Below are 25,499 nucleotides of genomic sequence, written 5' to 3' on the forward strand. Positions count from 1 at the left end.
GTGCTGACTCATATAGATGGTTGCATAAAATGCAGCAATGAACGCCTGATATAAACTAAAATCCAGGCGTTTCTCGGAGCCTCTCTTCCTGCGGGCAGGAAAATCTCTGCCTGTTTTCAGTACAGATAACCCTGCCTGTGAAATAAGCGGGGATTTCTAAGGCCAAGGAGCGGCGCTTTCCGCCTGCCTCCCACCGGCAGACAGCTGCTCGGTTGCCCGGCAGGACGGCGGCACAGAAGTAGGTCAGCCAGGCACCGCGCTGTGCGCGCCCGGGCTGTGCCAAGGACAAAGCACGAGGTGGCACCAAAGCACGAGGTGGCACCAGAGTAGGAGGGGGCACAAAGGGCCGCCCAGCGCTCCCGGCCCTGCCTTCCCCCGGCAGGACTGACCCTGCCCCGGGGAGATCGCAGCAGCCTGGGGAAACATGCAGCGTTCACACGCGTGCTTTATGTGGGCACAATGTGGTGCTTGTCTGGCGGCGAAGCCAAGCTTTTAAACACACACAATCGCACTGTGTCAATAATTCTTCATGTAAATAAACTGCTTTCGGTGCGATGAGCTGCAGGTCAGGAAGCGGAGCGGGCAGAGAACGCAACCCGCCGTGTGCGGAGGGCCGGAAGCGCCGCCTACACCCCTACACCGCGGCCGGTCCGGCTTGGGGTCGCCGAGGGGACCACCCGCTCACACTCGCTCAGGGATCCGTTCGGGAAACAAAGTCTCCGGCACGGCCACGCGCGTCCCGGGGAACACACCCGCTTCCAATCTACGGTGGCCGACCCTGCCGCCAACTGCGGCACCGGGGAAGTGGGGGCAGCTCGGGTGAGGTGCCACTACCCCAGAGGCTCCCGCGTGTTTGTGCCTCAGGAGGCTCGAACCCGCGGCGGGGGCGGTGACCGGGTGGGGGCGCGGGCGCGGCCCCGCCACGTGGCTCACAGACGGAAGGTGGCCCCGCCGCTTCCGCTCCCCGCGCGCGCTCGCTTCCGCTGCTGCCGCCGTTTCCTGTTCCGGTTCCGCTGCGCGACGCGCGCGTGCTTGAGCGGGTCCGGCGCGGCGGCGCACGTGGCGCCCCCCGCCCGCCCTCCCGCCCGCCGCAGCGATGCTGGTGCTGTTCGAGACCGCCGCCGGCTACGCCATCTTCAAGGTGAGCCCCGGGCTGCGGCTCGGGGCGCGCTGCCTCTCGCCCGGCGGGTCGCGGCCGCCGACCTGCGGCGGGGCGGAAGGGAGGGCGAAGGGGAGCGCGTCGGGCCTGCGGTGGGAATTACGGGGAGACACGGGAAGGGGTGAGAGTAAGGGAGGGAGTGAGGGTCCCCGCATCCCGTGCGGCCCCTCGGGGAGAGCAGGGCCGGGGGTGGGAGCAGAGAGGCCGCGTTGTGACCGAGACCTCGGGGAAGGGGCTGCCGGAGGAGGCTGAAGGTGCTCGGCGGGCAGAAGCGGAGCTCCTCGGTGCCTGCCAAGCGTCACCTCTGGCCCTCGCTTCCTCCCCTCTGCCGGCCTGGATTTGGTAGGAAGTTGTGCTCTCGTGGCCGTGCCCCTTTCGTCCTGTGCTCGGGGCACCCGGGCTTGGGAGTGCTGATCCCTTTCTGTTCCTGGCTGTGCCCTCGCTGTTCCCGCAGAGCCCCGCGGGTGCGTGAGGGAGGGGGCGGTGGGAGGCGGGCAGCGCATCCTGGCTGTGCGGGGCCGCTGCCCGGGCCGTGCCTGGAAGCGGGATCGCGGGAGCGGTGCAGGATTCTCGTGTCCCGACCTCGCTCTCCCAGAGGGACAAGCAGCCACCTTCCCAGGGCTTTGCCAGCCTCCTGACCGGGTGGCTCAGGCTGCAGCTCCCTGGGGCTTTGAGCAAGCCTAGAGTTGCTACAGTGCCGTGCTCCTTTCTGGCTTTTGTCTTGCTCGAGTGTCGATTCATGTACAGTTTTACCAGCTTGGTCATAGTTTGACCATAACGTCCTCATTTTTTCCCCTGCCAATTTAGTCTTAGGGTTTAACTTGTGTGAACATGAATGCAGGTGTGAAGAGAGGAAGACTCTGGTTTCCTCTACCTTTGCCTGCAGCAGAATTGCACCCTTGCTGCTCTGTGGAGCACGATATTTCCTTCCTATGCCCTGACACCTTTTCTCCTCGTTGGGATGAAGCTGTGCAGTTCAGGCAATATTTTAATATAAATTTTAATATTTTAACTTCTGAAGGTAGGCTAGGCATGAAGCAAAGGCAGGAGGAGGGACATACAGAGAGAACCGCAGGAAGGTATCTGCAGAGGTGCTGCAGTGTGTGCTGCAGCTGTCAGCAGTTATCCATAGGCGTATATCCATTTTTATACACTTACAGTCTTGATTTTAGCAGTTTCTATGTCTTTCATTTTTCTCTATGTGCCCATGTCTGTTTATAGAGGCTGAAAATTCTGTAGGTCTTGGTGTCGGAAAAATGAACTGCAGGAAAGAATCACCTGGCTGAGGAAAGGAAGAGTTGCCCCAAGGTTTTGCTGTGCCTCACAGTCATGTGGGATGTTAATTACTAGGTTTATTGCTCAGCTACTAATTGAGTTTAAAAAAAGACAATCTCCTTCAACCAGAGTTAAAAAATCTTCCAGGGAGCAAAATTCATGATACTAGGAGTGATTTCTGCACTGGGTTAAATTGCAATTGTGTTGCATCTGCGTCGTGGGGACAAAACCACAAGGAGTGAGATGTAAAGAACACAGTGTTGTAAAGATTTTGACAACTCCCCTAAGCCATTTTCTGGGAATTTGCCATGCACTATGCATTTTGTGAAATGCTTATAGGCTCCAAGAGTAAAAGTGTTAATCTTGTGCTGCTTAAAAGCTGAGGGGGTTCTCTGTGTACAGAGATGGGATTGAGCCATTGCTGCCTCTTAGGCAGTTTTGGTGTGGTTGATGACCAAGCTGTGGTGACGACTGTTCTTTACAGGGAGGTTTTCTTTTTTGTTAGGATTAGCTCTGATTAATGAAAATAACTTGGGGGATCACTGCTTTCTGTTAGATTTCCCAGATGTTTTATTTTTCCAAAGCAGTGGTAAATTTGGGTTTGGGTCACTGGCGTTATGAGTACTGTAGAGGAGGTGGAGCAAGCCCAGTTTTGATAAAGAAGAAGAGGGTTTTGCTTTAATATTCCAGGTCCAGGGGGACACAGCCATTATTGAAGAACTTGTGTAATTCAGGTGAAAGTAAAAATGTTGCACTATTGTCTATTAGTAGGGTAAAGCTGCTGAGAGAGAATAGTGAAATAGTGAAACAGAGATCACTGAAGTTGAGTTTGTTGGCTCAATCAGTGTTAACTACTGCAGAGTGGTTGGATGCACTGTAAATGTTTCAGGTCTCCTGCATTGAAGAACTAAATATAGTTGTGTGTTGTGTCTTTTTTCCTGCAGGTTCTGAATGAGAAAAAGCTTCAAGAAGTTGACAGTCTATGGAAAGAATTTGAAACTCCTGAAAAAGCAAACAAAATGTAAGCAGGTTTGTAGGGGGATAGAATATAAGAAAATAACGATAGTGTAGAAAGTAATCTTACCCCTAAGGAGTTGCAGCTGGGCCAATTAGCAAAGATTATGAACAGGCCTGACTTCAACAGGCCACAGCTGTAAGCAATGAGAGGAAGAGTGCTATAAAAGAGAGTGGGGTGGGTGGTTGAGAAGGGAACTGGAGTCAGTTGGCTGCTTTGTGAAGAAGAAAGAGTCAGTGCTCTGAGAGCTGCCCAAGAGAAAACACCAAGAAGGTATGGAACTTTTGTGATAAGGAGACAACAGTATGGAACCCCTGCAATAAGATGACAACAGGTAGCACTGTGGCTTGTGGAAGGACATGGCTGCCTGTAGTTACACACAGCTGAGGTTCAAAGTGAAGCACTGATTTTTGGGTTTCAGTATTGTAAAAGCTGTGAGCAATGATAATGTGAAATTAGATACTCTGAGATGCTTACAATGGAATATCAAAGTGAATGAAATACTTCACAGTGTAATTAAGTAGCAGAAGTCATTACCATGTGTTACCAAAGCAAAAAAATTGAACAATATTTTAAGGTGATGTGGGTGCTTTGACAAGTATATCCAAGTTTGTAATGCTGGAAGTTGTCAGTGAAATGATAGGGTTTTGCCCTCACAGAAAATTATTTTTGGGAAAAATAAAGCTTAATCCAGGTGGAACTATGTAAATCACTGAATTGAGAGCTGTGTTGTTGCCCATGCCATCAGTGGGAGTTAGCACCACTGCAGAGTTGCACAGGGATTGCAGTGTCCACTAATCAAGCTGGCCTTTCCAGCAAATTGCGCTAAAGCTGGGGACAATGGTGGATTCCTTCCAAGTCTGTCTGGTGGTTTTATTGGAAGATTTCTAACCAGCTTTGATTATAATGGATGTGTGTGAGCAAGCTGTGCGTTTCATATTTATCCTGCTCTGTAACAGTACTTGGGGCAGAGGCCAGAATATCCCACATCTGCCTATTTGTAATGTGGTTAATCTTGTCCTGAAAGCATCATCTTGGGCACTTGTTATACAGGATGTGGCTCTTAATGGGATCTCTACTCTGATAAAAGTAATTCCTCTTTTGCCTTTCTGAAAAGGCATCAGTGTAAGCCTGAAGCTTTTGTTGGGATCTGCAGATGCTTAACTCAAGTATTCAGTTGTATCTGTGACCTTGCTTCCTTTGCTGATACTTGACTCACAACCAGCAGTGGTTAATCAGAGCTGGATTAGTTAAATGCCTGTCCCTGACAAGGAATTTACTGGATTGAGATAGCTTCTTAACTGTAACTATATATCAGCACCACAGGCTGTGTGAGGGGTAGAGGGAAGCTATGCCTGAGGATCTGACACAGTGTGGTTAAACACTCTTCAGATGATTCTTGGCTCTGGTCAGCACTTAATGCATTAAAGAAATTTTTGTTGTTTGTCTTAAACTCAGCTCAGAACTTGTATTCTAGCATCTAATTACAGGGGAGGACTTGAGGCTTCATGGGCAATGAATCAGTTCAAATTTAAAGTCTTTGAAGATGTATTTGGTTGAAAAGCATGTTAAATCTGAGCTGTGCAGGCTCTGCATTCCACAGAGGCAGAACATTTCCTTTTGAAGATGAGTGGAAAGATGCTATCATCAGTCAATCAGGGTGCAGTGTTGAAATGTAAATGGATGATGTCTGTCTTTAAATATGAACTACAAAGCAAAAACGGGGGGGGGTTAGGTTTTCTGGTGATGTCGGTCCAAGAAATACCAAGTCAAAATTCCATTCCCCCCCCCCCCCCCCTTTATATAATTATTGTGGGACCCAGCTGAAATGTCACACCAGACTCAGTTGGCCAGTTTAGTGCTTTCAGTCCTCTTTGAGGGTCTGCATATTGATCTTTGCTCTCTTGAAGCCATAGGGAAAAGAGAGGAGCAGAGGCAGAGAAAGATAAAATGGTTCTAGCATGTAGTTTGTGTACACTTGTTTACACACTTCTATTTTATTTCTGTAGAGTAAAGCTGAAACACTTTGAAAAATTTCAGGACACAACAGAAGCACTTGCTGGTAAGTGAGTTACATATCATTACAAAAAAATCAAATCTCTATCATGCATTAGTTCACTCATTACTTGCATCTGTCCATGCTCTTTTTCTTTTCTTAGCTTTTAAATGACAGGGTTTTAAAAGTGAGCTGGTTTTGATGGTTATGAGGTCACCTATCCAGTGTATAGAGCAGTAAAGATGTAATAAAGTCTAGTTTTTTCCTTTAGTGCATATTTTTAAGCAGTTCACGAATGAGCCCCATATAAGTTGTGACTGATACATATAGCCTGTCTGTTGTCAATGATGCATTCTTGTTGAAGCTGAATATCACTGATTTGAGTCAACAATTCGTCACTACCACTGAGACAACAGACAGGTATTAGAGAACATTCATTATTACAGCCACCTGGGTATTATGGATCCATGTTATGCCTGTGGTTTTCAGGCTAAGAAAAGTCTGTGTTCTCCTCAAATTCAGGAGTTTAAGCAAAATGGAAAGCCTTATATTCAATAATTTTTATGGCTTTTGCACTTAAATGCTTGATGTGTGGCCTGGTTTGAACAGAAATTGTGGGAATTCTAGGCAATAATTCAGAAATGGTGTGACAATTACTGCTGAATGTGCTGTATGACTTAAGTAGGTGAATGTTCCAGGTCACATTTATAATTAAAGATCAGTTCTTCATATTCTGATGCAGTAGGGGTAGCTTATAAAGGAAGCAAAGAAACAAGAATGGAGACACAACTATCAAACATGAGATGCAAATAAAAGAGCTGAGATTGAAGCTGTTGTATATTCCTCTCTGTGGCATATTTTTTTGATTATGTTGCTTTTGCATAGGTTTGGATTCAGTTCATGTATAGTTAGCCGATTAAAAAAACCTCAGAAACATCCAACACCTTCTACTACTTTGCTTCAAGTTGACTTATCTGTGAATTGGAGATGTTCAGACTACTTATGGCTCATTTATTTTGAAGGCAGGACTATGTATGTGACTGTTTGTAGGGGGATAGAATGTAAGAAAATAAAGACAGTGTAGAAGGTAATCTTACCCCTAAGGAGTTGCAGCTGGGCCAATTAGCAAAGATTAGGAACAGGCCTGACTTCAACAGGCCACAGCTGTAAGCAATGAGAGGAAGAGTGCTATAAAAGACTGGGGTGGCTGGTTGAGAAGGGACCTGGAGCCAGTTGGCTGCTTTGTGAAGAAGAAAGAGTCAGTGCTCTGAGAGCTGCCCATGAGAAACACCAAGAAGGTATGGAACTTTTGACATAAGGAGACAACAGTATGGAACCCCTGCAATAAGATGACAACAACCGTTTCAAGGGCTTAGATGCTATTGGCCAGTTTGCAGGGTAGAAAATTATCTGCATTGCAGAAGGGCTGAGAGGAAACTCAGCTCAGCACTTTGATTTTACTCTTACATGTTATTAGGGTCTGGAAACCAAAAATCACTAGCTGCTGCTCTGTTACTGTGGTGGAGATGTATCAGTCCAGAAGTTCAGTGGAGGACAGAGCTGACCCTCAGAGTTGTATAAGTGCCTGCTTAAAATATATTGTGTGGGATGGTAAAGTTTTTACAGATCTATTAATATTTAAGAATTAAGAACATCCTTTAAAGATTCTCATGTCTGCATGCTGTATTAAAAGGGTCTGTCTGACTGTCCAGTTTGGCACCATTCCTGGGGCTTTAGATAGTACGTTATCATCACCAGAGAATGCAAATAAGCCATTACTCAATTTAAGATATCATGGTTGCTGCCTAAGGGACCTGGCAAATGGTTGGTTAATTAAATTATGCACAAAATATTCCCATCTAACTTTGCCATTGGAAATGTTAAACATGTATCTAAAGCATATGGCATTCTGTTTGTAGAGATCCTTAAACAAAATTGGTGAAAATAGAACTGAAAACATATGGAAAAAGGAGAGGCAACTGGGAGAAAAGGTTTTTCATTTAGGCCTTCAGAGGAGGACGTGTATAATTATCTTTTTTGATTTTTAGCTATTGCATAGTGAAGTAGTATTGCAGCTCAGACTAGAGCTACTGTGGACAGTTAAAATAAATACATGAAGTTAGGAGTAATTTTTTTACAGGTTTTAGGAGGGGAAAGAAACAACATCTTTGGTCTTTTTGTTTTATACAGCATCCACAGCTCTTGTAGAAGGCAAGCTCAGCAAGAACTTGAAGAAGATTCTCAAGAAGATAGTGGCAAAAGATGCCCACGAGCAGTTGGCTGTGGCAGATGCCAAACTTGGAGGTGTCATAAAGGTGATAACATTTTGCTGTTTTTCCTTTTGTCTCATGCTACTAAAATGCTACAGTCAGATTCCAGAGATTTTGCAGTTGCTAGCAATGGATTATGCTGCCAGTGCTGTGTTTGCAGCATAGAGGATAGTTAATCCTAGTATGCGTACAGGGAAGATGTTGTCTTGAGGACACAAGTGACTGATATGGTAAGAATGCACTGAGGTCTTCAGGTTTGCTTGATTTCTCTCTTAAATATTGGTTAGAAACCCAGCATGTAGAAGAATTAATTTTCTAATTATCCATCCCAGAAAAAGAGTGGAGGGAGGAACCAACCAAAAAACCCAAGCCATGCAGACACATATTCCTCACTAACAGATGCAGCAATAGAGTAGGGTGATGATTTATTGTCTTTCTGGGAGTGGGCATTGTTGTGCCTTCCTCAGTGTGCAGGTAGCTGTGTACACCCCTTGTTCCTTGCCGTGCCCAGAGGAAGAAGGAGGTTCAGTGCAAGTAGATTGCTTTTTCCAGTGTCTCCTAGGTGTCAAATACCAGTTTCCCACCTCATGTCCAATTGCTCCCTGTTCCACTGAACTTTGTTCTGACAACCTCCTCGTGCTATCTTAGGAGACTGTGTAGGCTGCAAAATGAGGGCTTAATGTTAGTGAATAATAGCAAGGACTTTGAACCAATTATTTACTCTTGTTCTCTGAAAAAAGACGCAAAGCCCCTAACCCTCTGCCTCTGAATTTTCTTTCTGTGACCAAACTGTTTCTAGTAAACTTCAAAATCTTGAATCTTAAGTTGAATGTTTCATATAGCAGATAGAGCATTAATTATAAATCTGCTCTTCCAAGTGGAATATTAACTGTGTGGGGAACTGGGGGTGTCACTACCTTGAACATCAAAAATGGATGAAACTTGTGTGATCACAGGATTGCAGTGGGAAAACCAGTTAAAATGATGTAAGGCTGCTGGAAGAAGGACTTCAGAGGAATGTTGTGTTGTGCCTGACTTTGGACCATTGATTTCCACACTGCAGGAGAAGCTGAATTTGAGTTGTATACACAGCCCAATGGTTACTGAGCTGATGAGAGGAATTCGCTCACAGATCGAAGGGCTCATAACAGGCCTCCCTTCTCGAGAGATGGCAGCTATGTGCCTGGGTCTGGCACACAGGTGAGTTCCTACAACAGCTCTGTTTCATCCTGTCTGCCCCACTCCTGTGTCCCTGGCTGTGCTGCTTGAAGTGTTTCTGAGTATGTGGCATAGTCTTGTACTCTGTGAGTCAAGATACTTCTGTATCTGAAATCTTGTTTTAAAAGGAAGGGCTTTCAGTTTGCACCCACCCTTTAGGGAAAGGCTTCATCTTCACCCAAAGTGGAAGCTTGTAGCTTTCCTTTTCATGTAATATACTTCTGGACTGTGTCTGGAGCAGTCCAGGGAGTCATTTAAAGCTCTATTGCCACTAAGAGACAATGTGGAGACCACAATTTGATTATTTCTGCTAGAATAAATACCCATATAATAGATAATGCAAATATTAAAGGCAGGGTTGTTCTTCCCACCTTGTTCTTGCTGCTTTTTAGATTTAGTGGAGTAGTAGTTGAATACCAAGTTGTTGGATCACCATGGGATCAAGCATCCATTAGCGAGTAACTTTTTAATCCATATTCTGACATGAGCTTGTCCTGTCACAAGCCATTGGCAAGTTAGAGAAATACTTTGCTGTAGCCAATTCCTTAAAAGTGTGTTTGCTTAGAAAATGGGCATTAATATTGAAAAAGGACTTTTAAGATGCAGTTCCTCATTGATACCAAGCATCTTTCACTGTAGCTTACAGAGGAATTGTTAACATAACATTAAAGCCAGATGGTAATGGGCTTTCTCAGACAGTGAGAATGTGTTCCAGGAAGTTTCTTTTGTTGCTTTATGTTAGTGTTGCTGGTGTTTGCTGCTAGGGAGGTGCAGTTTTGAGGATTGCTTCCTGCTGCTGCCCAACTGGAAATGCTGCTGATAAAGACATTTTGTGGAGAACCATGCAGAAAAACCAAGAGCCAGTTAATTTCCTGCCACAGCACTCATGTTCAGTCTGCAGCAGGTGGTACAAATAACCTTCACTTTCACCCTGGTCACAGGGTATGGGAGGGACTCCTGTCAGGGGTGTTGTGGAGCTTGTGTCAGTGTGGCTTCTGGCCCCAGCTGAGAGCAGTCAGTGGCACAGAACTGAACTTGGTTTCAATGAACCTGTGGACAACTGTATTTGTGTCAAAAAGGAACAGGTGGGGCATATTCTGCAACAGGATGTCAGGATGCTGATGAAACTGTATTTGTGTCTCCTCAGCCTTTCCCGATACAAGCTGAAATTCAGCCCAGACAAAGTAGATACCATGATTATCCAGGCAATTTGTAAGTATATTTAGAGCGTAAATTACTAATGGATTTGGCTTCGGATAGCTGACTTCTTTACATTGGCTAAAGAAAAGTATTGCTGTCAATTTCCTCCTAGGATGTCTGAGTAAATTGGGCACTGATGTTCATCTAGGCATAAAGTGTGTTTTCTCAATAGGGCTTTCCACAAGCAGGAACATTTTTAGGGCGATGCAATAAACTGGCGTTCACTTTTTCTTAGCATAAAAATCAGCTGAACTACAGGCTGTGTTAGTTCAGTCCTCTAAGGGCTTTTTCCTTGAAAGACACACATCATAATCTGCATGCTTGCTGTGAAGCAGTGGTGAGGAATCCTGTTTGTAATATTAATTCCCAAACTGTTGCCAATGATGAAACATAGTTAAACTGAAATTAATGATGTAATTCAGTTCCTTCGTCACTACCACTGAGACAACAGATGGGAATGTTGGTATTGCATTAGCAGGAAATACTTTAGCCTCAGGGCTCTCTAGCAATATATACTGTAGGTGCTCTACTCTAATAAACTATAAATCTGGTTATTTGTCATATCTAGTAAATGGTGAGCCCGTTGGCTTTGTATTTGGTATATTTATATTATAACAGCAACTAACAGGCTTGCTCTTTTAAATCAAGTAATGGAATACAAGATCAGTTAGTTATCAGAAAAACACTTTTTCCTCAAATTTAATTGGATGCTAGATTTTACATCAACCTTGTGTAAAGCCCTTTGGCTGACTAAGAGGAAGGAGAACAGGCTGCTGCGCTCCTAGGGAATGAGCTTTACAGCTGTTAGGGAGTTTGTCCAAGATGATCCCAGTGATAAAACTTTGAGGCCAAACTCGTGGGAATGCCAACATTTCTATAGTATTGTGCCTGGTATTACACAGTTCTCTGAAAAGTAAAGACTTCTGTGTACTGCAGTTTGGTTCATTCCAATATTTATAGAGTGAAATGCTTCAGGTAATCTCCCTTTACACTACTTAAATTGGTTGGTTTGAGAGTACAACATTTTTAGGTTGCCCTTTTAGAAAAAGAACTCCATCCTTCTTTTCTTTAGCACTTCTTGATGACTTGGACAAAGAGCTGAATAACTACATCATGCGCTGCCGGGAGTGGTACGGCTGGCACTTCCCTGAGCTGGGCAAAATCATCACGGATAACCTGACCTACTGCAAATGCGTGCGCAAAGTCGGTGAGTAGCGAGGGCAGCCAAGCCTGGCCATGGCAGTGGGCACAGCAGGAGTGGCACTGGTGTGACACCCACTCTGCTCGTCCAGCTGCCATCACCCTGAGCAGTGCTGCCTTCAGCAGCAGGGTTGATGGGGCCAGCAGAAAAGGAGGGTATGTTTGCATCTGGATCATGGTGCAGTTTGCCACTTGGCAACTTAGGTGAAAGCTAATGCCACATCACCAGCCAGTCCTTCATAGACCACCAGCACATCTTAGAATCACAGTTAGTCAGCAGAACAGTTTGGAAATTAGCTCCTAAAAAACCGATGTAGAGAAGTGTTGCCTGTCTCTGGATGCTCTTAAAGAGAGCAGCTACTAGAACTACTTGTAAGAGCAGGAAGAATGGCTGCTATATTTTGGACACTTGCCTTGCCTCTTGGGCTCATGTGCTTTGTATTGATTTAATTTTTGCTTGGTTGTTCTTTTTTGTTATAATGTAGTTTGTAGTCCAGAGAGAGACCTGTGGTTTTAAGGGAGCTTTTTTCCCCCCAGTTGTAGAAACAATTAAATAGATTTGGTTAGTGGTAAGTGATTACTTCCTGGAATTCTATTGTTCTAATATTGTCACTGAAAATTTTGCAGCAACCAGCTACTGAAAAGATGAAGTATGCAGTATGGGCTTTCTGGTTTCAAATTTAATATTTCCAACCATTCCTAGTTGGTATAAACACAAAGTCAGAACACTGACATATATTTTAGGAATTCAGAATAGTGTGATGGCAGACTTGACTCACTGTTTTGATTTTGGCCTTTTATCTTCATCTGTTTCTGTGCTTTTTTTGCTAGTTCATCTCACCCCCAGCACAAACATGCTTTCATCTGTCCCCCACAGGAGACAGAAGCAATTTTGCTTCCTCTGATGTTTCTGACATCCTACCAGAGGAGATTGAGGAGGATGTGAAGGCTGCTGCTGAGATTTCCATGGGGACAGAAGTGTCAGAAGAAGACATAAACAACATAATCCATCTCTGTGATCAGGTATGTACACATGAATGGATAGCAGTAGGACTCTATTTCAGCTCAGAAGAGCCACTTCTGCCAAGGAGAGCTTTTCCCAGGGCAGTGCTAACTCTTGTGATGGCAGTGATGATTCCTATATTGTTGCTTTCCTGATGTTCAGACATGAGGGTGCACAGTCACTACCTCATCTGAGCCATCTCAGGCTGTTGATGCCTGCACAAGTCTTTCTGAAAGTAGCAGTCTTACTTTTGGGAGGGATTTTGCTATCGTTGTACTTCTAAGAATTTGAGGTAATAGCATTGTATAGCCTCTTTTAAATCTGTCACTGTGGACGCTAGGTGACGAACCCTGGGTTAAAAATGGACCACTGAAGCCCCAAAAGAATTAGGAGTTCTACCCTGCTCTCGTTTGGGCCATGTGTGAACAAACACCCTCTGACTTCAGTTGTGTCAGTTGGATCCCTTTGTGACTTTACCAGCAGTGGCAGAGTTAGGAGTTCCTGTTCTTGGTCTAGACTAGGCTGCTTTTTTATGTGCATTCTAATTGTGTCTGTTTGTATGAAACAAGTCAAGAGCACGTATCCCATTTCAAGAGAATGATGGCAAAGATTTAGGTAACAACTGAATATTCCAGGGTTTTGTCCTAAAGAAAATGTGCTTACTAAGTATTTTTGTTCTGCTTCTCTGTCTTTGGCATATTGTCAGCTCCTTTATCAGGAGCTTTGCTGAGAAAATAAGTTGCATAAGGGAATAAGCAGAACAGATCAATATACTTTGTGGATGTAGCTCTGCTCTGGCAACATACCCTATATAAGGCTTCCCATAACTCTGGCTCTTGGCTGTTTGCATTTGCAATTTGTTAGTCTCCTACACTGGAATTCTCAGCACTTCCTTGTGTCAGTATATTTATCTCTTTCTATTTTTTGGTTGGCTGATACTGACTCCTGTAACCAAACTCTGTCTGTGCCAGGTGATTGAAATCTCTGAATATCGGACCCAGCTCTATGACTACCTGAAGAACAGAATGATGGCCATTGCTCCCAATCTCACTGTCATGGTGGGAGAGCTAGTGGGAGCAAGGCTCATTGCTCATGCAGGTGGGTTGCAGTGATCAACATGAATGAATCCTAGGTGACCTCATCAGAGGTTTTCTCTGAGGAGCTGGTCAGCTAACAGCATTATGTAAGGCCTGGTGCACATATCGTGGTAAGTGGGGCAAAAGCAGCACTTCAGAAATCTTGAGAATACCAGCATGAGCTTGGTAGTAGTCTGTGATGACAAAGTTCTCAGTTGGCCTGAATTCTTTTTGGAATATGAGGGCAACTTAAGTCACTACCTCTTCTGAGACACTTACTGAGCCTCCTGCTGATAGTTCAGTCACTTCTGAGGTATAAAACCAGCTCTGGGCATTTATAGTCAGACTGGCTCAAGATAGCAGCCTTATTTCAGTTATCTGTGCTGCAGTTCTGTGATGAAATGTTCTTGCTGTCAGACTGTCAGGAGTAGGCATTATTCCAATGGAATATGTTAAGCCTTCTTTCCTGATGCTCAAATCAAACCAAGACAGTTGAGGCGTGAAAGACTGAAATGGTTTACCTGTCCTTCAGGAAACAAATGGGAAACAGCTCTCATGAAAACAGATGGATCTGAGCTTCTTACACTATTCAAAAGCAGCAATCTAGCCTAGCTGCTTCTCTGACAAATTACTCTTGCTGTGTCACCTCTTTCTAGGTTCCCTCCTGAATCTGGCAAAACATCCAGCTTCTACAGTTCAGTTACTGGGTGCTGAGAAGGCACTCTTCAGAGCACTGAAGACTAAGAGGGACACACCTAAGTTTGGCCTTATCTATCATGCCTCCCTGGTGGGACAAAGCAATACCAAAAATAAAGGAAAGGTAAGTTGCGTAGTTCTTTACTGGCTTGGCTTTTTCCAGGGCATTAATATCTTGAGCTTCATGATGGCTTGAGCTTCACAGTGAGGCTTTTCCATGGCTTGCTTTACTGTATTGCTTTGTGATGACATGGAAAATACCGCTGTCCTACAAATCCTTGACTATTGTTCACTCCTGTTCAAAAAAAAAAGGGAATAGGATTGTCTGTTTGACATCATACCTGAGCAATAATAGGTGTATCCCAGATGAATTAGGACGTAACACTGGCTTTCTCAAGGGGTATGTTACTACTTTCTTCTATGTGATAGTAAACTAAGGTGTTAAAGGCTTTAGTCTTGCTTGAAAATTGGACTCTTTTTGTACTGAAGTTATTAACAGCTTGGTCTTAATGCTTAGTCTTTCATAATGCAGGTGGATGAATATGTGTTTGAATTTTGGAGAAAGCAGGAAATTACACCTCAGACTAACCTGGTCTAAAGGTTGGGGTAGAGTAGGATATGTGTAACTGACTTGCTGTCTCAGACATCTCCCTCTGTTTATCAAGGAAGCAAGGTGTTACATTAACAGTATTTCAGTGTTGAAAGAATGAGACACTAATTACTTTTTGGACTAAACACTGCTAGTAAATGGTTACTTTGTTCTTTTGTATGTGGGTATGGTTTCCAGATCAGAGTGAATCATTGCCTTATGTTGAGTCTTAGCATTTAATATTATTTTTGGCTTTTCCAGATTTCTCGAATGCTGGCAGCAAAGACTGCCTTGACAATTCGTTACGATGCCCTTGGAGAGAACACCAGTGCTGAAATGGGAGCTGAGAACAGACTAAAAGTAGAGACAAGGCTGAGGCTTTTGGAAGAGAGAGGGGTAAGTCTTACAGAGAGCTGCATGAAGCGGTCATTCTTGTTCAGGGTATGATTTCCTGACGCTGCCTTTTGACTCTTCTCTCTCAGCAGCATGTCTCTCTTATCCTGTAGCTTCTCCCAGCTTTGGCTGGAGTGGCCAGGTGTGTAAGTTGCCTGCAAGCAGTTGTGTATCAGCTGTTCTTGTTTACAGAGTTGTCTTTATTTGCTTTATACTGAAAAATCTTGATAGCAAACAGGATTAATAAGATCATACCTTTACATTCCCTCCATCTCTATGAATTGCAAGGATACCTTAATTACTTCATAGTTTCTTTCTCTTTACCTTAGGAGTATTTGTGTCAATATTTTCTCCACCCTGGTTCCTGGAATCTGGACAGAATCTGGTGGTGCTTAGTCTTAGGGAGCTCTCTCTGTAGCTAAAGGAAGATGTTATTCTGCAAATTGCTGCACTGCCCTCCTACCTCCTGATGCATATCCTGGCTCACCACACCTGCTGTTCCATGTTGCCATCAGCACAGGGTGCTGGGAGCACGTAGGAGACCCTTTCCTCTTTTAGGTGATTGCTGCATGTGATTTTGTGAATGACAGGTAGGTTCAGCCTTCCAAGCTAGACCTGATGCCAGTGCTCTAGTACTGCCATCGTTAGAACAGAAAAGAAAAATCCAGAAAAACTGCCCACTCTCCATGGAAGGTGAAACTTCCCATCAGAACAAAGGCAAGGAGACATGTTAACACCAAAAGACAAACCAGTCACCTGACAAGTACACATTTAATTTAGTTTGGGGCCTGTGTTGTGGCTTTAAGGGTGGCTTTATGCCAGCTGCAGGGTGATACCTGCCCTGACGTGCAGTTGTTCTTGCCAAAGAAAAAAAGTACACAAATTTGAGCTGCTTTTGGGAATTTGGAAGTACAATGTTATGTCATGTTACTGTTGCATATTTGATCCAGTATGAGATATACCTTACTTGAATTAGGCCCTTGAAGAGCAGCATTAGGAAGGCCATTCTCACCTCAGCCTTCTTCACTTCAATTACACTCCCTGTCACCCTGTCACTACTCTACACTCAGGTGTAGAGCTAAAGCAAGTACACAAGAGCTTGACCCATTATACATGTCTGTCTTTCCATTTCAAGAGCTGAATAACTTGTGTTGTGAATTCTTTTCCTTATGAGTAATTGTTTTTCCTATCTAAATTTTTCTTGTAGATAAGAAGAATTAGTGGCACTGGAAAAGCCTTGGCCAAGGCAGACAAGTATCAAAACAAGAGGTGAATAGTTTTTCCTTTCAGCTTGGCTGAGTAAAAATAACTCTCCATAGTTTTATTTCTGAAAAGCTTTTTGGTTGTGGGCAGGGTTGACCTAAGATCCAGAAAACATTTTCTGTACTATTTAAACATTGATAATAAGTTCTGTTGCTAATAAGAATTTCCTTTTCCCCAGATTTTCTAATAGCAAATTACTGACATCATCACATAGCAAGTACTTTAGTTGCTACCAGTAGTGCCCCAAAAAGCAGGGTCTTAATCTATAGCAGCTTTATTTATTACAATTCCAAATGAAATAAATGGGAGAAAATCAGAGTATGAATTAATTTATTTGACATGGAAGCTGTCCTAGAGACCTACTTAGACCTCTTATTCTTGAAAAAAGGAAAAAAAACAGACACCACTTGTTCTGAGCAAAGCTTCATCTCCTTATTTAAGTCGTGTAGGTAATAAGTAACATGTCTTAAGCAATAAATAAGATGCTTCTCTACTCTGGACACTGTTAGAACAGTTTCTGGTGCCCAAAGTGACACTGTAAATTGCAACTGGGGCAGCTAAACATCTGAGGATTTGAACAAGGTATTATTAGTCTGTGCTGTGACATCTGGGTTTATTGCTTAATTTGGCTGCAGGCTTCTTGCTTAGCCTGCCCTGCTTATTTTGCTGAGCTTTTGGTGTAGAGAGGGTAAGAGCCAGGTTTCAGTGCTCATTCTGTGAGGAGAAATTAGCACTGTTGCACCCATCTGCAGCCCCCAAACATCTTTCTGGAGTCTAGCTGTGACTTCTATTTCCATATGCCAGGCATTTCCAAGTGTGGTGACGGCTGTGATTTCTGGAGCAGCTTTTGCAGGCAGTGTCAGTCAGTAAATGAAGCATCAGGGCGTGTCGGGAGGCAGGAGCTGAGAGAGGAGGTTGTTAAAGAGACAGCATAGATCTGGGTTTGACCTCTGGAAATGAGGAATCATGAACTCCTGCCAGGACATGTTCCTGCTGGTAGACATGCTTTGCAAGCATGTCTAGGCTTGGGGAGAATCTGAAGATAATTCCTGGCTGTTTGGCATAGGCTGGCTACCGAAAAGGGAAACTAACTCAGTACTTGTCAAATTGTCCTTGTAGTACAAAAATGGCAGTACTGCTGCATGAGCACGTTAGAAAGGCTAAAATAGTGTTTTAAGGAGATGGGCAAGAATCTTAGTCTTGTATGGAACTATGGATTTTGTATGAATTAGCTAAATTAAAGTAATGTATCAGAAGTTAAATGAGAGTTAGTTTTTAGAGATGAGATTCAAGTGAAACATTTCTGTATGCTTTCCAAAAAAGATGCAAGACATGCTACATTTCTTATTTACGGTTTTTGGATTTTGGTTTCAGTTTTTGGTTTTGTTTTTAATTAGCAGTATTATGATAATGACAAGGAAGCCATTGAGCACTCATTTGGGCTTATCTGAAGTAAAGTCCACCTTTTGCAAAAAGCTGCATAATCAATTTCTTTAAACCAATATGCAGTGTTTATACCCATAAAAATAATTTCCCATGTTTAGAGGATGAGCTGATGGTACTGTCTGCTGGCATTACCACATGCTTGCTAGCCCAGTCACTCAGCTTCAGTTGTTTTTATAACCTGTGCAAGGTATCTTCTTCAGATTCCTGTTTTAGAAAAGTTCAGATGTCCATTATGTGGCTGAGGATGAAATATTTTAGACTGTGTTTTAAAACAACTTCTTTCTTCAGTAGGAATTCTGTTCTGAATAAGAAAAGAACTGCTTCATTGCTATTTGATGATTCAGTTGTCCCTTACAAGTTCCAATTAAAGAGCACTGGACAGCCTGTAGAGGAGTTTGGAACTGAACAAATGAGCATGCAATAAGTGAGAAGAGGCAGTTTCAGACACAGATTAAATATTTGAATGTCCCATAAATTCAGTGATACAGGTGCTACAGCAATGAGGCTGTAACATTACCCTGCCTTGTGAGTTTGCTCTCTCAATGTAATGGTAGAGAGGCAGTGTAGAAAAAGCCAGAAGTAAAGCTACTTCTAATGCTTTGTGTGTGTGTGTGTGTGTATGTAATGGGTAATTCAAGTGCTCTGTAGAGCCTTGAGCAGGTATAAACCAGGATCAAACTCTTAGTTAACTGGTAGTTTCAGATCAGACAATTGTACTTTGTGGGATATCTCTTTCCTAGTCATGATTACTGATAAAGGCACAGTGTATTGGAGGGAGGGCCTCACTGCCTGTAGATGCTTTGTTAGCTGAGCAAAATTGATTTTCAAATATTCTTGGTAGGTTGTGTTGGAAAGTTTATGCTCAACTGCAGGGTCTTCCCTAAAGGTTTGCTCTTCTTAATGCATAAACTTTTTTCTTCATTACAGTGAAGTAAAAGTGTTTGACCCCTCTGGTGACTCAACACTTCCTGTTGTTTCCAAGAAGCGCAAAATTCAGGAGGTGGATGAACAAGACACAGAGGTTGCAGTGAAAGCCAAGAAGTTCAAAGCAGAGATGAAAGGTTGGTTGCTGTACCTGTGCTGCTGCCATGTCCCTGTTAGCATGGTGCAGTTGGAATTAGTTACAGCCAGCCACAGTACCTGGGTATTCTCCTTGAGAATGGCAGTGTATTTAAAAAAGTGACTGACAGCAGATTGCAGTCAATTTACAAGCAGTTGTAAATGTGTAAGAACATTTAAAAACAAAACTCATATTCTTGCAGAATTTCTTGCTCAGCAGGTTTGTATTTAGTATCTTGAAGATAGAAAAGCTGCACTCAGTAAAACCAGAATTTGCCCTATTTTCTTTCAAGAATACTATTCTGTGTAGAAGTGCGTTCTGGCATTTCTCAACATATAAAAAGGTCAGAATTTGACTTGAAATGACACTTGGAAATTTCCGTCTGAATTTACGTAATACTTGAACAATTGTTATTCTCTGAGGAGCTAAAACTGAACTCTGTCCACAGTTATTCTTTCTTTCTCTGATAAGTTACTGTGTGAAGAATGTTTTGCAGTCACAGCTCAAAATCTATCTAGTTCAACATTATGGTTCATTTTAAGAAATATGCTGTTCTCACCAGTGTGTAACTTGGGAGGGGAAGAAGATGACTTAAAGTCACTTCTGGGAGATCCAGAGCCAGATCTGGGCACAAACTACTCATCTTTTGCCAACTACCTGTGCCTGCAGCAGGAGAGGCTGTCAGCCTTCCATTTCTGCCTTCTCTGCTGCTCTGTTCTAGGGGATCAGAGTGCAGATGCGCTGGCTCAATGCCCTTCATGCTCAGGTGATGGGAGGTATGATCATCCCAGACACCACTTAGTCCATGGTGTCTGTACATGGAGGGAGGAGCTTGCAGGAATCTAAACACAGCTGAGAAGTAAAGTTACACTGGAAGGAAGGAGAATCCTTTGTGCTGTAAAGCTGAGATCTGTGCTCTGCCTTGTTCACTTGTATTTAACATAATGAGAAAAGGACATGAGTACTTTGGAGGCTTGAACTTTGCCCATTTGCTTTTGGAGAATGTGGGTGTTCTCACAGCTACTGCTTTTGAACCAACTTCCCTTAATATAGCCAGAGCTGTTCCCTTGGGCTTCCCTTGTACTATCAAAGCAAGTGTTGACATCTCACAGGCAGGAGCTCGTTGCAGGTGAAATATTACATTGCCTTCCAGCCTGTTCTTTTGTAGTTTGAGGAGGATATTTCAGTTCATAGTTCTATTTCTCAATGGTTGGTCCTTTTATACACAAACCTGCTTGTGTTTGCTTCATTTACTGTACTTCCAGATTTGAGGATTGGGTGGAGCTTAGCAGATATCCTTGAGTTGGAGGTAGTGTCCAGAATATTTGTGGACTGCTGAAATCTGTGCTGTTTGGCTGCTTGTTTTTCAAATTTCCCCAAACCTGAAGTACAGACTTCAGATGTGTTGCTTTTTTCTCTTAAAAGATGGGTAATTCTTCAAATGTATGGCTAATAGCTCCTACTTTTTCCTAGTTCTTTCTATCAACTGGGTCATTTTATTTGACTACCTGGGCATTAGTGCTAACTATGCCAGTTGCTTCAGACTATAGAATAAATGTTTCCAGAGAGTTTATTTATCTTATGTCACCTCTATGCAGAATTAATCCCTTTAGCTTGTCCTCTTGTACCCTTGAAAACAGCATTGCCTCATGTTTGCAAATTATATTTGAGCACCCAGCATGGGTACACGGATTTCCCTGAGACCTGCTAGATAGAGCATAGCCTTGCTGTTTTGCAGCTTGATTTCTCTGATTGCCGAGTGTGCTAGTAGGGGCTTGGTGGTCCTAGAAGGTTGAGCAGTTCAGCAAGTCACATAATAAACAGAAGGGTGCAGAGGATGTCCCAGCATTAAGATTTATATTGCACGTCCACTTGAATATGCATGTGAGCCTTTAATGTCTGCTGTTCTTGGCTCTGTTATTTTTTGCTGCAGTGCTCTATTCAGCTTTTGCCTGGTCAGAGATAACACATCCAGACAGTGTGTTGTGAAAGAAGTCTCTGCCTCCTCCTTCCCCATGCTGTTTGTGCAGCTGCATAAAAAATGGGGGTGGTGGGAAAAGTAGTCCCAGAAAAAAAGGCATTCTTCAGCCAGAAATTTCTGTTGGGCTTGTATTACAAGAGGAAGGTAAAGGACAGGAAGGAGTGGGAAGCTGCCAGTGAAAAGTTTTGGTCAAACCATTGCTTTTAATATCTGTTGTAAAGAGGGACAGTATTTTGCATTATGCCAGCCTGAAGTATAAATGTTACTGCAAGATGAGATGTGTGGTGTTTTCTCTCTCCCTGTTTGGGGTGCATGAATGGCAGTACGTTGGGTCGGAACTGGCAGGGGGTTGGGGGTTGAGGTATGACTTGAAAACACATTCACCTTTTATACCTACCAGGAAACCAGGTGGAAGGATTAGTGCCTGAAAAAAGTTATAATCCACTTCAGGAGCTGTCTGTTAAAACCCCTTTTCTTGTTGGTGAAGGGAAATAGGGCAGATGTTTTTGTGACTGTGGTCTCTGCAGTTGGATGTGGCCAAACAGAATTCATACCACCAGCAGGGCTAGCCAGTGTCCTCAGGGAAGCCTTCAGCTTGCATTTAGCATCAGGATATAGAGGCAGTTAGTGACTTGGGAAAGTATCTCTTGAAAAGAGAAATATCTTCAGTTAATGGTGTCAGTGGAGGGAACCCTGCAAGATACAAAAGCAGCAGCTTGACAGGGTGTTCTTTACTGATAGGCAGTGTGACTTCATTCTGTACACTCTGTGGAGCATTGTCTGGAGGAGGGAGGGTACACCAGGACATCAGGCTTGTGTGTAAAAGCTTAGACAAAACCGGTGGAAGATGGTGAGTGGAACTACTGCAGGTGATGTCAGCACTCCCAGGGCCATCGGTCAAGCTGATCCTCAGGCTGCTGCTTTCTGTGCCTGAGTCAGAGCTCTTCGTTTCCTTGTCAGCTGCTGTGTATCACAAAGAAACCCCCACTGGCCTTGACTGACTTGGAAGTATTGCACCTAGAGGGAAAAGACCAGCACTCCTGGAGCCTTTATAAAAGCCTCATTCTGGCTAGGTACAAATATGTGAGGTCTTGTGATGAGCTTTGCTAGAAGGCAGCAGCTGAAATCCTCAGAGAGGGCTCTGCTGCTTGCTGTGAGAAGTGACAGTGCCTGTGAGCACCCAGTGAATCATCTGCACTGCAAATTGTGCCAGGTTCCACTGCCTGCTGTGTCAGACTTGATGACATCTAGGGTAATAACAAGAAATTATTTTTTTCAAGGTTATCACCCAACATTTTTCTTGGAAATGCATATCTTACCAATCCAGCTGAGTAAAAACATGTAGCATAGCAAAATACAACGTGTATGCTCCTGTTATACAGTGTGGCTTTAATATAGTTTCTGCTTGTTTTTCAGCTACTTTTACTTTTCCCATGTTATACATAGGGAGGCGAGGACACTTATTTTTATACCTGCTTTGAATACCTTATGCTTTGCATACTGTTCTCTGTGAATTTTGTGGCACAATCTACTCAAAGTTATATTTCCCAGCGTTTTTATCTAGAATCTTTTGCTGTTTTGTTTCTGGTATGTTTTTTAATGTCAGAAAACTGCATGTGTTGGCTGTATTCTTCTGTAGACATGTCTAGAAATTTTTTACCCCAAAGCCAACTTTTTTTTTCTGAAGCTAATGTTAGAGGCACAGTTTGAAGTGTTATTTTTGACTCATATAGTCCTTCTTCTGGCTTGAGGAACTAAACTCATGACAAAGTACAATCAAGATGTTAGGAGGTTATGTGGTTTGGGTCTTTTTTTTGTAATTGAACTTGTTCTTTTTGTAAGTGGTGAGTGAGTGTTCATGAAAATGAAATTGATTCTTTCTTATTCTTTCTTGGGGGACATATGGTGAGAAAATGATGTCTTGAGTCAAACCTCCAGTAGCAAAGATGCACACCACAAACACCTCTGGTTTCAGCATCAATTTTGTAGCTACTGAAGGACAGTGGTTGCTACATTCAGAACTTAGTCATGAGTACTGTGTGAAACTTGGTATCCAGCACTGACTCAGCTGTGCAAATAAATTTAACTTGGGTACGCTCCAGTAGCAGCCTGGCTGCTGCATAGGCTGTCAGCTTGGTAATGATTTCTGCTTGGTATCTTTACCTCAAGATTACTAAGATTGTGGGATGTATTCTAGGAAGTGAGTGGTAAATCACAGTTCCATTACCCTGTGATTAGATAGGGCAGCTGTTGATGAATTGTTCTGAAAAGTAACTCTAAGGTCATTAGTAAATCTTTCCCTGGGTTGACATTCCTCTCAGCTTATATAAATAATATTATAAATAATTCCTCTTGTCCAGGATAAGAAAGTGTTTCTGCATTAAATGCTTGCAGTTGCATTGAGATCTTTGTGTTTGCCAATCTAAACAGTAAAGAAGACTGGTCTGCTTCTTAACAAATTTCCAACATCAAGATGGAGAAATCAGTTGTGACCAAGCTACTGCTGGCTAAATGTATTTTTCAGGGGGGATTTAGAGTCCTTTTGCTGCTCCTGTGTTGCTGGTAAAAATACTTGCCAAACTGTGTACAGTCACTTTTCTGATGCAGTACTTGAAGGTAATTTGGCAAACAAATTAAAACATGCAAGCTTGTTTTAAACCCTGGGAGTAGCATATAGGAATAGGATGATGTGAACTCACCAGGAGCTGGGCATAGTGCTATCTGAACACTGTCACTGTCTGAAGTAGCTTTATGTTTTGATAATAGCAGGGAGTAGTTCTGCAGGTAAGTTAACACAGACAGTAAATAGGAGTCATTGCATCCTCTGATGTCTCATAGCTTTTCCTTTTGCACTCTTAATAACTGACATCCTGCCTTTCATTTTTGTCCTTTCTGTGCTACAGAAGGGACAGCTGTAGAAGATGGTGAACCTGTCAAAAAGAAGAAAAAGAAAAAGGATAAGGAAAAGGAAAAGCAAGCTGAAGAAGAGGTGGTAATGAGTGAGGAACTCCCCACAAGCCCCATAACTGAGGTGAGGCAGAATTGCGCAGCTACGTGATCCTTTTTGGGAATATTCTCTCCAAAATATAGAGTGTAGAGTGAGGGGTGGGGAGAAATTCTTATATGTATCATCCATGACATGCAAATAGTTGCTCTAGTAACTTTATTTTGTGATATCCGTCACTGTAATGTCCAAGAAGATTTGTGTTGCAAAATAAGATCTGGGAAGTTTGTGACTGCAATGCCTCCATTCCCCTCCTGTCCTCTGCCCACCCCCAGCTCTTGTCTTCCCTCTCTTTGCATCTTTTCTAGTGGGAAGAGTGTCCCCTGGTGCCAATCCACAGGCATCTGTCCCTTGCAGGGAGCAGAGGCTGTACCTGCTGATTTGGTACCTTCTAGAACAGCAGATAGGACCAAACCCAGCTTTTTGCTCAGTTCTGAAGTCCTGTTCTTAACCCAGGGTTGAATTTTGTGCCCTTGGTGTGTGTCATTGCAGGGCTGAGCTGTGACAGTGTGGCACAGCCTCCCTGGCCCTGTGAGCAGCTGAGGGAGGACATGGCCTGGGCTGTGCATGGCAGCTGGGGTGATGCTTGGGCTTTGGGCTCTGAGCCCTGTTGCCTAGCTACGCGTGTTGCTTTGCTCTTCCACTATGCTTTGTTCATGGCAACATTTGTTTGTTTGCAGAATACAGAGAAAAAGAAGAAGAAAAAAAAGAAAATGAAAGATGAGGGTGAAGACTGATGTGGAACAGGGGAAAACACTGGCCCTTGGACAGCTGCTTTGGAGTAGCATTTATCTACATAATTTGTTTAGCCTCTTGCTGAAAACTAACTTCCCTGTGTTGCAAGAGGGCAAGGAGATGGGTTTGATAGCTGTCTTCTCCCTGGAACAGGATACCCTGGTGTCTCTGATAATTAGGAGGATTACTAGTTTCTTTTGTTTAAAAGCTCACAATAGGTCCTCTTTTCATAACCAGTCTCCACTGATACAGAATAAAAACATTTTTATGGAGATTTTATGCCTCTGTCTTTTAACTTGTTTGCTGTTTTCTCTAGCCGTTATTTGGACTTTTTCTAAGATACATTGTTTTAAATGACTTGTCAGTTCTGAAGTTCTAAATGTGTAAATGTTCTGTTGCAGTTTATTCTCTAAAGATTTCAAAGGTTGTAATATCCTTAAATTTTCTATAAAATGGATACAAATATCTGTGCATGATATCAAAGATGCCTTGAACAGTTGAGGTGTGTTACCAAGTCTGCACTGTAGTTTTCTTGATAAAACCTTTTTTAAGCATCTTTCAAATGTTTTGGTTTTGCTGCACTGGCTAACAAAATTCAGATGCATGTTTTGAACAAATGTGAGGTAGCTTTCAAATTGCTTCATGGTGATTTTAGCAGTTTCCCCCATTTGATTTAAAAACAAAGCAAGAACCAAACAAACCCTTGAAATAACGAACAAAAATCCAAGGAAAAAAAACCAAATCCCAACCAAGCCAAACCCAAGGCAAAATTACTTCAGCTATCTGATAATGAAGCAGAAAAGACAAGTGTTTTATTAGTAGCAGAAATCAGCCATTTGCTAATTCTGCCATTCTTGTGGGAATACAGATGCACTGAAGTAGCATCATGTGATCAAGACTCTAAAGCTCTTATAGTGGGA

General features: G+C 43.1%; 1 protein-coding gene and 4 non-coding genes across 5 annotated transcripts; all 5 read left to right on the forward strand.

The window, feature by feature from the left end:
* The first annotated feature begins 1,034 nt into the window (after positions 1-1,034).
* NOP58 (NOP58 ribonucleoprotein) lies at positions 1,035-24,853 on the forward strand. Its single transcript, XM_036386985.1, has 15 exons — positions 1,035-1,141; positions 3,379-3,455; positions 5,459-5,511; positions 7,636-7,760; positions 8,779-8,915; positions 10,081-10,145; positions 11,206-11,340; positions 12,211-12,356; positions 13,308-13,434; positions 14,069-14,232; positions 14,959-15,093; positions 16,298-16,359; positions 18,727-18,860; positions 23,744-23,871; positions 24,525-24,853. The coding sequence occupies exons 1-15, from the start codon at positions 1,097-1,099 to the stop codon at positions 24,579-24,581; spliced, it is 1,590 nt and encodes a 529-aa protein (XP_036242878.1). The 5' UTR covers positions 1,035-1,096; the 3' UTR covers positions 24,582-24,853.
* LOC118689205 (small nucleolar RNA SNORD70) lies at positions 5,777-5,865 on the forward strand. The gene has a single exon (XR_004980584.1). It is a non-coding gene; the product is annotated as a small nucleolar RNA SNORD70 (small nucleolar RNA).
* LOC118689206 (small nucleolar RNA SNORD70) lies at positions 10,501-10,588 on the forward strand. The gene has a single exon (XR_004980585.1). It is a non-coding gene; the product is annotated as a small nucleolar RNA SNORD70 (small nucleolar RNA).
* Positions 12,454-12,537, forward strand: LOC118689203 (small nucleolar RNA SNORD11B). Its single transcript, XR_004980582.1, has one exon. It is a non-coding gene; the product is annotated as a small nucleolar RNA SNORD11B (small nucleolar RNA).
* Positions 13,602-13,687, forward strand: LOC118689202 (small nucleolar RNA SNORD11). Its single transcript, XR_004980581.1, has one exon. It is a non-coding gene; the product is annotated as a small nucleolar RNA SNORD11 (small nucleolar RNA).
* Positions 24,854-25,499: the final 646 nt, after the last annotated feature.

Source organism: Molothrus ater, chromosome 7 (genome assembly GCF_012460135.2).
Source record: "Molothrus ater isolate BHLD 08-10-18 breed brown headed cowbird chromosome 7, BPBGC_Mater_1.1, whole genome shotgun sequence".
Classification (NCBI taxonomy): Eukaryota; Metazoa; Chordata; class Aves; order Passeriformes; family Icteridae; genus Molothrus; species Molothrus ater.